This window comes from Macaca mulatta, chromosome 3 (assembly GCF_049350105.2).
Source record: "Macaca mulatta isolate MMU2019108-1 chromosome 3, T2T-MMU8v2.0, whole genome shotgun sequence".
Taxonomy (NCBI): Eukaryota; Metazoa; Chordata; class Mammalia; order Primates; family Cercopithecidae; genus Macaca; species Macaca mulatta.
The window spans coordinates 82,662,667-82,675,188 of NC_133408.1; the positions used below are offsets into that span (position 1 = coordinate 82,662,667).

Consider the following 12,522-nt stretch of genomic DNA (forward strand, 5'->3'; position numbering starts at 1 on the left):
TGATTTGTTGTTGCTACCCCAAACTGCAAAGGACTCCTTCAAGTCACCTATCCACCTCCTAAGGCAAGCGTCCAATTTCAATAGCGTTCAGGAAAGTCTCCTCCCGCGGAGGTCTCACAGCTTCCCACTCCACCCCCACAAACTCTTTGGAAAAGCGCCTTGAAAAATTTAATCCTCAATCCAATCCTGGACCACCAGCGTCCTCTGTTGGTCACCGAAGGGAGGGGGTGTGCAGACAAAATTGAAGACGCTCGAGTGCCAGAGAAGACCGACAGGAGTTACAGCGACCTCAGCGCGCATTTGCGCCCCCGAACTTTACTGAAAAATGCTTAGATTGCAGAGATAAACGAGAATCCCAACGCATCAAAGAGAATACAGTATTACGAAGTCGCCTTCAAAAAATGACAATGAAAATTGCCTATTTTAAGGACTATTTGGTTAATTACGCTTCAGCAGTGCCCACTTTATTGTCTTTGCTATTCTTTTGTCGTGAGTGTAAACTCTATTTGAAAATGTAATCAGGGAGAATATCCCAAACAGGAAGAACAGTTGTCATTTAAAATAGGTGAAAAGCCCTGCCTTAAGGACGCATTACCTTGCCTGTCCACTCTTAATTGGAGACTTGCGGTGTAGCAACACGTGTGAGTTTTCTTGTGTTGAGAAGCAAACCTCGAATGGGGCAAAGGCCCCGGGCGCATCTTTAGATGCGTATTTGTGGGCCCCGGGGACATCTTCAGATGCGTATTTGTGGACCCCGGGGACGTAAACAGCCCAGTGGGTGTAAATTAAATCCCGCAGTGCCTTGGCTCCCTGAGACCCAAATGTAAATCAGAAATGTCCCAAGACTTCCCCTGCCAGCGGAATTAAATTTTAGAAAGCTCCACAAGGTACACACGAATGCGGAGCGATGCATGCCAGTTTCCTCGACACCGGCTCGCCGCAGGGCGACCTCACCCCGAGAACGGAAGGGGGAAGGGCGGCGGGGTCAAGGAGATCGGGGGTGCTGAGTTAGCCAGGAGTGACTGGGGTGACCGGGGGCACTGAGGTGGCCTGGAGTGCCGAGGTGACCGGGCACATCTTGGTTCCTGTAGACGACAAGGTGACCCGGGCTCCGGGCTTGCGCAAGAGGAGCAGGTGTCCGGGTGAGTCGCGAGCTGCACGCCCCCGAGCTCGGCCCCGGCTGCTCAGGGCGAGGCACGCGCCCCCGCAGCCGTGCCTGCGCCGACCCGCCCCCCTCCCCAACCCCCACTCCTGGGCGCGCCGTTCCGGGGCGTGTCCTGGGCCACCCCGGCTTCTATATAGCGGCCGGCGCGCCCGGGCCGCCCAGATGCGAGCGCTGCGGCTGGGCGCTAAAGATCGGCGGCTGCCTGCCTGGATTCCACAGCCTCGCGCCGCGTACTGTCGCGCCATCCCTGCGAGCCCCGGCCTGCCAAGCAGCGTGCCCCGGTGGCGGGCGTCATGCAGCGGGCGCGACCCACGCTCTGGGCCGCTGCGCTAACTGTGCTGGTGCTGCTCCGCGGGCCGCCGGTGGCGAGGGCTGGCGCGAGCTCTGCGGGCTTGGGTCCCGTGGTGCGCTGCGAGCCGTGCGACGCGCGTGCACTGGCCCAGTGCGCGCCTCCGCCCGCCGTGTGCGCCGAGCTGGTGCGCGAGCCGGGCTGCGGCTGCTGCCTGACGTGCGCGCTGAGCGAGGGCCAGCCGTGCGGCATCTACACCGAGCGCTGTGGCTCCGGCCTCCGCTGCCAGCCGTCGCCCGACGAGGCGCGCCCGCTGCAGGCGCTGCTGGACGGCCGCGGGCTCTGCGTCAACTCTAGTGCCGTCAGCAGCCTGCGCGCCTACCTGCTGCCAGCGCCGCCCGCTCCAGGTGAGCCGCCCGCGCCAGGTGCGCTGCTCGCAGCAGCCCGCTCACTGGCGCGGAAGGGCCTGGGGGTTGCTGGGTGCCGCTGCCGGAGACTCGGGTTTTCTTCTCACTGGAGATAGTATGTGGGGAAACTGAAGGCGCTCACCGGAGGGACCCTCCCCTGCCGGCCCTCTACTTGCTTGATTCTCTTAAGTGCAGAGTACTTGTAAATTGCAAAGCGCTTTCAGTGAAAATGGGTTAAAGGTTTCCGGAGCTGGGGGGAGCGGTACCGACGTTTAGCTCTTGGAAAGATCCTGGACACAGGAGATTCTCCTCGCGCCGCACGGGGGTGTGGACCGCAATCCCAGGGATGCTTGGGGATGGGGACATAGGCGGATTTGGACCAAGGAAGGTGGGCAGGTAGGTTGTAGGAAATAGTACCTCTCTTTTAAAATACTGACTTTGAACAGCCTTTTTGTTTGCAAAGCGATATCTAGTCCCGGTGTGTCCAAAAACAAGTAAAGTGGATTCGGGTTTTGGTATCTTCTGCGGTTGGAAAACCTGAAGTTGAAAAAGAAGTAACTTCTTAAGGTTACCCAGAGGCCGCAACAGAGTGTAGGTTTGAACCCCACGTGCCACTTTTAGTACCATACCATTCTTACAACTCAGGCCACCTCCGCACCTGTGCGGACCTCAAACAAACGTCCAGGTGCGTGGCGGGTGCGGGCAATGTGGACTAAGTCAATTTCAATGACAGGGAAGGGAATTGGAATCAGTCCTAGGGTCTCCCTTCTTAATCTGAAATGGGGGGGAATGAGATGTTAAGGAGAGCCCCAGAAGAGGAAAAATGCAAACATTTGGCAGAGTTACCCTCTTGGCTCAGCCACTACCAGTCTATCAGGCAGGCAGCGACTCTGGTAAGGGCATCACATTGTTCCCTTAAAAAAGCGGGGCGGGGGGGCGGGGGGCGTTGTTTAAGTGGATTTGGCAGGCGTTCATCTTTCAAGCATTCTTAGCCAGCCTCACTTAGTTATATGAGGAAATAAAGTTCCTGCCTTGCACAGCTGAAGGCTGAGAGAATTCTCCCCATCCTAATCCCCCCAACTCCCCAACGATCACGTTGGACAGATGTCACTAGGCAGGCCCCCATCTAGGGCTAGCAGGATGAACAGTCTCTTTATAATTTATGTAGCTGTAGAGTTCCATACCCAGGTAAAGTTATTTTCTGGCTAGGCAAGGCTGGCTCTGTTCACCCCTGAGAAACACTGGATTCATGGAAAGGCGAGATTCCAGATGCCTGAAACATACACTGGCTGTGGTCAGCTGTTAAAGCTGCTGGAGGCATTTGTCTCTCGGGACAAAGTTATGTCATTTGCCAAGTGTTGTACATTATTGTGCATGTTGGGGTGTTCAAAAAGTGATCTTAGAAATACTGATACACATTGTCACTTAGGCTTCAGCAATCATGATTACCGTCTTAGTAGTTCTGTTGTATAGGTTAATGTGAGCTATAAGATTATAAAAAGATCTAAGTGACTTCTAGAATGCATTTGACAAAAAAAGGTGAATTTGTGACAGTCAAAAGTCACAATTATCTGTTGCTTAAATAGAACTGTTTTCTCTTCATGCCCTAGTCTGCAGCCCAGGCATTAAGAAGAAACCAAGGAAATTTAAGAAATTACTCAAGGTTCTTGGAAAAGAAATATAAATATGTTTATTTACATGTTCTTAGAATATTTACATTCTTAGTATCTCTTTTATCTCAGTATTTCCTTGAAAAAGAAAGAAAGCTAAGATTAAAAGAAATTGAAACCAAATCCTCACAGGTAGGGCGCTCCTCTGCGAGGCTCTGGCCTGGACCCTGGGAATGTGTGCTTCCCAAGGCGTGAAACCCCTTGGGGAACTTTACAGCAGGACCTCAGTGAGCTGTTTGGTAGGTGAGGAAACTAAGGCCCTGGTGAGTGACCTGCCAGTAGCCACTTCCAGGGGAGAGCAGAGCATCTGCAACCAAATCATTGCAGCCCTGGTAGCTTTCTAGAATAGATTGTGGACCAGATGGGCCACCTGAGCTCCCTGCTAGGGTTACACATTATAGTCTTGTTTGTTGTAGTAGAGAAATTTCATGACTCTCAATTGTGGACTTAAGCCGAAGCCCTTCAGAGGTCTGTGCTGGGCTGAGCTTGGCATGGTCCACAGGCTCTGGGAGCATGGGCTCTGAATGTAGCCTTTGATCCCCATAGGGGTCTTACAGCCCCTCCAAGTTCATTCTGAAAAAGGAATGGAGTGAGAATCCTGCCCACAGATCCAGTCTCGAATTTAGTCATATACTTAAAATTCTAATTCAACTGTTAACATTCCAGCATCTATTTTAAGTATCAGACTTTCTTCATTTAGCACTTTTTATTATAAAAGGGAGATCTGCTGGAGGGGGATTTCTCCTACCCCATCCCCACCCAGGGAAAGAAAAGCTCTTTGGCACTTAGAAGTCTGAGCTGTGAGTGGGACTTTGGCACTGTCTGCATCCATGTGCTCCTGTGCTCACCAGGGATGAAGAGGACTGACTCAGGCAGGTACCAGCAGGATGCACAGGGTCTGTGTAGACCTTGAGTTTTAGAGATGTAACGGGGACCTAGAAAACAAGCCACCAACATGCTTGCATGATTCTGAGCCCCTGAGGCAAAACGCTTTGCAGGTAATAGTTCAGTTTTCCCATCTGAGCTGGACACCAAGCTCTTATAAGCGTGTTTACCTGATAGCATTGAGGACGGTACTGGTCAACCTCGGAATTCCCATAAGGGCTTGTTACAACTCAGACTGCTGCCGCCACTCCAGCGTTTCCGGAGTGGAGAATATGCATTTCTTCCAAGTCCTCCAGGCTGCCGCTGCTCCCACGGGTGGGAGGACCACACTTGGAGTTCACTGCAAAATTTCTGAGCCATCGCCGCAGCAGCCTCCTGTGACTCGGGTCTGCCCCCTGCCGGTGGAAGATGAAGCATACTGCCTTCACCTTCTACTGAGGGGCACTTAAGCATTTGTCTGCCTTCTTTAGTTGCAGCTACTTAGGAAGAGCCCCTGTCAGATTGACTTTCAAACAGATAACTTCTTGAGGTAGAGCAACTACCATGTAGCGAGTGGTACTAAGGACTAATATTTCATCGAGGTATTTTTTAAAAAAAACTTATTTGGATTGTCAACTAATATTGTCATTTACATGTGACCTGGTTGCAACATTAAGATTTTTAAAAGACTGTTGATAGATGTTGATGACTCTCACGTGTTTGTCTCCCTTGGGCGTTTCAAGGAAATGCTAGTGAGTCGGAGGAAGACCGCAGCGCCGGCAGTGTGGAGAGCCCGTCCGTCTCCAGCACGCACCGGGTGTCTGATCCCAAGTTCCACCCCGTCCATTCAAAGATAATCATCATCAAGAAAGGGCATGCTAAAGACAGCCAGCGCTACAAAGTCGACTATGAGTCTCAGAGCACAGATACCCAGAACTTCTCCTCCGAGTCCAAGCGGGAGACAGAATACGTGAGAGCTTTTCCTCTTGTTAAACGAGGAGGGCAAGACCTGCCAAGCCTGGGTACTCAGAGCCTCTTGAGGGCAATTCTTACTCAACAAGCCCCAGCATCTGGCAGATGGGTGGGCAGTCCCTAGCCCCTCTGTGCCTCACATCTCTCTTCTCCTTACATAAAGAATATTGACCCTTTTGGAGAATCTTATGAGGATCAAGCTGAAACAACACTCTTAAAAGCATATGGGATGTCATAAAGACCTCTAGAGATAATGAAAAATATTCTCATAAAGATAGTTTTATTTTATTTACTTCATCCTCTGTGCTTGTTGACCTGCTATTGGTTCTATACCAGCTTCTGTGACTTACTCTGGGAAGAGCAAAAGGGAGACAGGGAGTGATGGTTAGCTTATTTGAGGGACTTTCTTGCTAAATCAGGCATAAGGTATCTGAGGAGCAAATTACAGGTCCCACTTTGGGCAGTCGTGCGGCATTGTAAGATTTTTAAAGCACACATTCTAGAGTAATAACCATGACTGTGTTGCTCCGGTCCTTCCTGATCCCCAGGGTCCCTGCCGGAGAGAAATGGAAGACACACTGAATCACCTGAAGTTCCTCAACGTGCTGAGTCCCAGGGGTGTGCACATTCCCAACTGTGACAAGAAGGGATTTTATAAGAAAAAGCAGGTAAGTGAGGTCCTCAGTGTGTTTTCTTCCTCTTCGGGTTCTGTTGACGCAGAGGAGAAACCCACCTCACCAGCCCCAAGGCTCTTCTGGCCATAGCTCTAACTCTGAGCCTGTGCAGCGCCAGTGCCCAGGACTTGGTGCCAGTCTCAGGAGGTAAGACCAAGGGCTGTTTTGACTTGTTGCTCTGAGTGCTGCTATATTGGCCATAATCCTCAACCCTAGTGCCTTTCCACCACCCACTTCCCGCTCCTGCCCTTTCAGTGGTTCACCCACAGGGTGGACAAGGTACTGCCCAGGGGCACCCTTTATAAACTGCAGGTGAACATGTTGACACATTTGTTAATGCTGCGTCCCATTTCAAACAACTATTACAGTCAGTTTCCAAGAAGTGTGACATGAGGTCGTACCACAAAAAGCTTACCTTGAAATCCCACAATTGTCCCCTTTTCTACTGATGCCTTCCTGATAGTGAGCAGGTTGCAATATTAAGATTTTGAAAAGACCGTTGCTAGATGTTGATGACTCCTATGTCTCTGTCTCCCTTGGGCTTTTCAAGGAAATGCTAGTGAGTTGGGGGAAGACTGCAGCATGGCCAGCTTGGAGAGCCCAACCATCCCCAGCACACACCAGGTGTCTGTCTTACATGGAGGGGATGGAACTTGAAATCAGACACTCGGTCCATGCTGGGGACGGCCAGGCTCTCCAAACTGGCCATGTTGTGGTCTTCCTGTGACTCACTGGCCTTTCCCTAGAAAACCCAGGTGAGAAGAAGGCATGAGAGTCATCAACATCAAACAGCAGTCTTTTCAAAATCTTTGTATTGCAACACAGTCCTATTCCTGGAAAAGGAATGGAGTGAGAATCCTGTCTATACATCAGTCCCAAATGTAGTCATATGCCTAAAGTCCCAATTAAACAAGCTGAAAATGATCAAACAAATTTAAGGTATAGTAATATGAAGCTGTAATAAATATGCTTCTATAGACTTTGTGTTATGTGATGGCACTGTTTCAATTGGCTTTCTAATTGGTATCTACAGAATTGGCCTTCGGAGACCTAAGTGAGCCACAGTGGCCTCAGGGTGACCATATACCAGGATTCGTAGTAGTGGCCACAGTCAGAAAGCCTAAGCTTTCCTCCATTGCCATGGCTTATTTATACCCACATTTTACATCAGTCATTCATTCAACAAATTCATACTGAGAAGGTGTCGTGTGAGGCTGGATGTGGGCTCCAAAGGCACAGCTGTGGCATTCCCAGGCAGAGGGGATATTCTCAGTCCCACATTTGGCAGAGAAGTCGGCAGGCCCAAGAGGTTCTGCAAGGACTGGTGTCCACCTTACACTCCTAGAAACACAAAACTGCCCCCACCCCCGCTTTCTTGGAGAAGGAACTTACACCCACACGCATGCACAGGTACACAGTCAGCAGGCCTAGGCATGCGTGGCTCTTACGCAGCCTTAGCTGAAATTTCTGTTATGCTTTCTCAGCATAGCAGAGTCATGCTGGCAAACCATCATGGGCCCTGGTCACCGACCTGATACCAGACCCAGGGGCGTTCACCTCTCTGTCTTCTGTTTCTCTCCCACAGTGTCGCCCTTCCAAAGGCAGGAAGCGGGGCTTCTGCTGGTGTGTGGATAAGTACGGGCAGCCTCTCCCAGGCTACACCACCAAGGGGAAGGAGGACGTGCACTGCTACAGCATGCAGAGCAAGTAGACGCCTGCCGCGAGGGTGAGCACTCAGGAGGGGCAGCCTGGGGCTCCAGGGCCTCACTGTCCTTGGACTAGCCTCATGGGCTGGGCTTGGCCACCAGCCCTTCCCCAGGCTTGCAGACCCAGGAACTGCAGCTCAGGGCCAGAAAGAGCAAAGCAAATAGGACAGAGCCCTCAGAAGGGTGCAGGGAGAGGGAGACCCCTTCAACCCAACCAAACAAGTGTGGGGAAGGAGGCCGGCCAGTGTGCCTCAGGGATGCTCTGCTTTATTTCAGACACCTCTCAGCACCTAAGCTGTCATTCATCCACATGCAAAGTGAAGATTTTCAAAGTTAGGCTTTGCCCGTGAAGTCTGGAGGTCCATTTATCTTCACAGGGAAACTGTTTTAATCCGCAAGAACCTGCTACAGATACGTGTATCTAAATTAAAAATGTGAATGTGAGACAGCTGAAATAGCTCAGTTGGGAGAGCATCAGTCTGAAGATGCGGCTTTTTTTTCTGTAAAATATATTATGAATGTTCTGTTAGTCTGTGGCTAATATAATTTTAATAAAGTTCATTTAAATCTGGTAGAAAAATGAAATTTTAAACAATCATTTTAGAGAATGCTATTATACCCAGTATTCTGTTTTCTTTTAATAAATGAGGGAACTATTGGGGGAAAGAAATAAATACATTTTCTTTCATTTTATTAAGACAAATTTAGTAAGCAAAAGAAATTTGCACGTTTAGTTAGAAGGGTTTCTTTCTTCCTTACAAGTTGGAAAAACATAATTCTAATTTGAGGGTAACTCTTTGACAGTGAACCCTGTGAACAACAGATGGTACTTGTTGTTGTGTTTAAAAACATGGGTTGAGACCCTAGCCCTGCACTTGCAGGCCTAGTGCCATTAGCCTGCAGGCTGTGCTGGATATCTCAGGGCAAGAGTTGAGCCCTTTTGATTTTGGGGGGATTATTTCAATATATTTCTTTTTCTTTTTGTTTTAGTTAATGTGGAGCTCAAATATGCCTTATTTTGCACAAAAGACTGCCAAGGACATGACCAGCAGCTGGCTACAGCCTCGATTTATATTTCTGTTTGTGGTGAACTGATATTTTTTTAAACCAAAGTTTAGAAAGAGGTTTTTGAAATGCCTATGGTTTCTTCGAATGGTAAACTTGAGCATCTTTTCACTTTCCAGTAGTCAGCAAAAAGCAGTTTGAATTTTCTTGTCGCTTCCTATCAAAATACTCAGAGACTCGAGCACAGCACCCAGACTTCATCCCCCCGTGGAATGCTCACCACATGTTGGTCGAAGCGGCCAACCACTGACTTCATGACTTAGGCGGCTGTGTTGCCTATGTAGAGAACACGCTTCGCCCCCACTCCCTGTACAGTGTGCACAGGCTTTATTGAGAATAGGGAAACCCTTACACCCCGGTCATCCGGACATCCCGACGCATGCTCCTGGAGCTCACAGCCTTCTGTGGTGTCATTTTTGAAACAAGGGCTTGGGTCCCTCAACCAAGAATAATGTTTATATCTTCATTGGCCTGTACTGCTTGGGGACTATTGGAGAAAATAAGGTGGAGTCCTACTTGTTTAAAAAAATATATATCTAAGAATGTTCTAGGGCAATCTGGGAACCTATAAAGGCAGATATTACGGGCCCTCCTTTTCAGGAACCTTCCTGAAGACATGGCCTAGTTGAAGGCCCAGGATGGCTTTTGCCATGGCCCCATGGGGTAGGAGGGACAGAGAGACAGGGAGAGTCAGCCTCCCCATTCAGAGGCATCACAAATAATGGCATGATTCTTCAGATGATTGCAGAAAATAGTGTTTCATAGTTCAACAACTCAAGACAAAGCTTATTTCTGAGGATAAGCTCTTTAAAGGCAAAGCTTTATTTTCCTCTCTCATCTTTTGTCCTCCTTGGCACAATGTAAAAAGGAATAGTAATATCAGAGCAGGAAGGAGGAATGGCTTGCTGGGGAGCCCATCCAGGACACTGGGAGCACCTAGAGATTCACCCATGTTTGTTGAACTTAGAGTCATTCTCATGCTTTTCTTTATAATTCACACATTTATGCAGAGAAGATATGTCCTTGTTAACATTGTATACAACATAGCCCCAAATATAATAAGATCTATACTAGATAATCCTAGATGAAATGTTAGAGATGCTATATGATACAACTGTGGCCATGACTGAGGAAAGGAGCTCGTGCCCAGAGGCTGGGCTGGTCTCCCAGAGGCCAAACCCAAGGAGGTCTGGCAAAGTCAGGCTCAGGGAGACTCTGCCCTGCTGCAGCCCTCGGTGTGAACACACGCTGCACAGAGGTCTCCTTGAAAACAGAGGGGTCTCAAGACATTCTGCCTACCTATTAGCTTTTCTTTATTTTTTTAATTTTTGGGGGGAAAAGTATTTTTGAGAAGTTTGTCTTGCAATGTATTTATAAATAGTAAATAAAGTTTTTACCATTAAAAATAAAAATCTCTTTCCCTTTGTTATTGACCATCTCTGGGCTTTGTATCACTAGTAAAATAATCCTGAAAGGGGAAAATATTTTAGCTGTAGTGGGTAACTTCGTAAACACAAACGTTTCCCTGCTTTCCTCTCTAGCAAAAGAACCCAAGTCAGTTTCCATGGCTTTGTGGGCAACCTATGGAGGCATTGGATCATATCCGCAAGATGGTCCAATTCTAGGAGGTTGTATTGTTGGGACAGTCTGTGGCCCAGGTTTGATCAGGTCAGCAATGTGCACCTATGTGACTGGTCCTTGCCTTTTTGGGGTTGTGCCCTGTATTGTTCCATCTAACACTAGCAGCCGTCCACGGACAAGCAGGGAAGGACCAGAACAGACACTCAGCAATTAAGTCTCATGCCCTTTACTGCTGTGTCCCCTTCCCATCTCCAAGCAGAGAGTGGCCCTTCTCTGCTCCAAGTAGAAGTGGTTCTGGGATCTAAGTCCCCTATCTGCAGCCTTGGAACAATTGTTACTTGTCAAAGCCACTTTAGACAAAAACACTGAGCCTGTGGCTTCAGGGCATCCAAGGATAAATTGCTGTCGAAGAGTTACCTCCTGTCTAGCACCATGTCTGATTTGTTGATGAAACATCTAAAATACCCTTATCACATGTGTTGTATGTGATGAGCAGCAAGTTGGTTCTGTAAGTGTTCAGAGGATGGGGATTATGGGGTGTGGTCTCAGGCTGATCACATGAGAAACCAGGAAAACTGAGAAGGCAGGCCCCTTGGGGGTGCTGTGACTGCAAAGCTGTGAAGATGGAGGGAGACAGTGAGCAGAGGGAGCCCATTGCAGGGAGCAGTCACCAAGTGCTGTGGAGAGTTATGTGGCAGAATCCTGGAGCACCTAGGAAGCGAGGCCAAGTGTCTGGAAATCCAGGCCCAGAGCATGGCAACCCCTTGGGAGCTGCTGGAGAGCTATGAGCTGCAAAATAATGCTTGCCTTCTAAGCCCACTAGGTTTGTTTTCCTGGGAGCCACCAACTCATGTGCCCTTTCTTGTCCTCATTTCTTAACCTCTAACTTCTGCTGCTTCCCACACTTCATGATGATGCATTCTATGTGTCAACTTGACTGGGCAATGGGGTGCCCAGATACAGCATCTGTGAGGGTGATACTGTGAGCATAGTATCTGTGAAGGTGTTTCCAGATGAGATTAGCATTTAAATCAGTGGACTCAGTAAAGTAGATTGCCCTCCCCAGTGTGGGCAGGGCAGCATCCACTGATCCATTAAGGTTCTGAATAGAACAAAAGGCAGAGGAAAAAAGAATTTGTGCCTTTTATCTGCCTGCCTGGGCAAAATTGCACCACCAGCTTTCCTGGTTCTCCAACTCGCAGGTTACAGATGATGAGACTTAGCCTCTATACTTATATAAGCCAATTTTTTGTAATAAATCTTTTTTGGTGGATGATTAGAGATAGGTAGGTAGGTAGATAGACTAGATAGATGACAGATTAGACAGATGATAGATAGATAGATAGATAGATAGATAGATAGATAGATGATTGATTAATAGATGATAGATATAACCTGTTGGTTCTATTTCTCTGGAAAACCCTGACTAACACAATACCTATGATCACCTATTCCCTCTAAATGCTCTCCTGCCACTTCCAGTAAATACCTTAAAATTGCATACTCTCATTCTCCTCCAGACCCTCCAGTTCCTCTACCTCCCTGCCTTGGCCTCCCAGGTAGACTCATGGGGCCTCTTCTGATCCTCTGCTATCTTCCTCAACCAACTTCTGCTCCCTCAGACTTTTGCTTCCACTAACCCCTAAGGTCACATGTACCCAAGCAACCTGCACACACACACACACACAAACACACAGAAATGAACAAGTAAGGGTGGTCTCCTCCATGGGAGTCAAGGCAATGCAGGTGCTACAACAATAGCTTCCTAAGATTCAGTTATCAAATCAGCACACTTTAGGAAAAATAACAATCACCGGTGTTAATGAGGGTGTCCTAATGGGATTCCAGGTTCTCTGCTGTGGCAGCCTGTCTAGAGGGATGTTTCTGATCTAATCAAACTCCTTGAACTAGTCATCCCACTGCAGAAAGAAATCCCACAGGCATCATCAGAGACATGCACAGACAGTTAAGTACAAGGGCATTTTACACTGAAATGCATTGGTACAAAGGAATATTATGCTACCACTAAAAATGTTTTTGAATAGGAGTTACAATAAGAAAATGTCTGTGGTGGGCTAAAAGAAAAGCAGAATGCAATTATATTGCGTACACACACACATAAAACCAAA

The 12,522-nt window shown here is 48.3% G+C and overlaps 1 protein-coding gene across 2 annotated transcripts; it reads left to right on the forward strand.

Annotated features, from left to right (window-relative positions):
* The first annotated feature begins 1,324 nt into the window (after nt 1-1,324).
* IGFBP3 (insulin like growth factor binding protein 3) lies at nt 1,325-10,224 on the forward strand. 2 transcript variants are annotated; one of them, NM_001260547.2, is given in 5 exon segments: nt 1,325-1,861; nt 5,139-5,365; nt 5,916-6,035; nt 7,627-7,767; nt 8,738-10,176. In NM_001260547.2, coding segments are annotated over 4 exon segments (876 nt in total). In that variant the 5' UTR covers nt 1,325-1,458; the 3' UTR covers nt 7,753-7,767; nt 8,738-10,176.
* The last annotated feature ends 2,298 nt before the right edge of the window (nt 10,225-12,522 follow it).

Coding starts and splice junctions, on each gene's coding strand:
- IGFBP3 (XM_015133508.3), top strand. CDS start 1,459: ATGCAGCGGGCGCGACCCACGCTCTGGGCCGCTGCGCTAACTGTGCTG. Junction 1,862..5,138: donor GCCAGCGCCGCCCGCTCCAG/GTGAGCCGCCCG, acceptor GGGCGTTTCAAG/GAAATGCTAGTGAGTCGGAG. Junction 5,366..5,915: donor CCAAGCGGGAGACAGAATAC/GTGAGAGCTTTT, acceptor CCTGATCCCCAG/GGTCCCTGCCGGAGAGAAAT.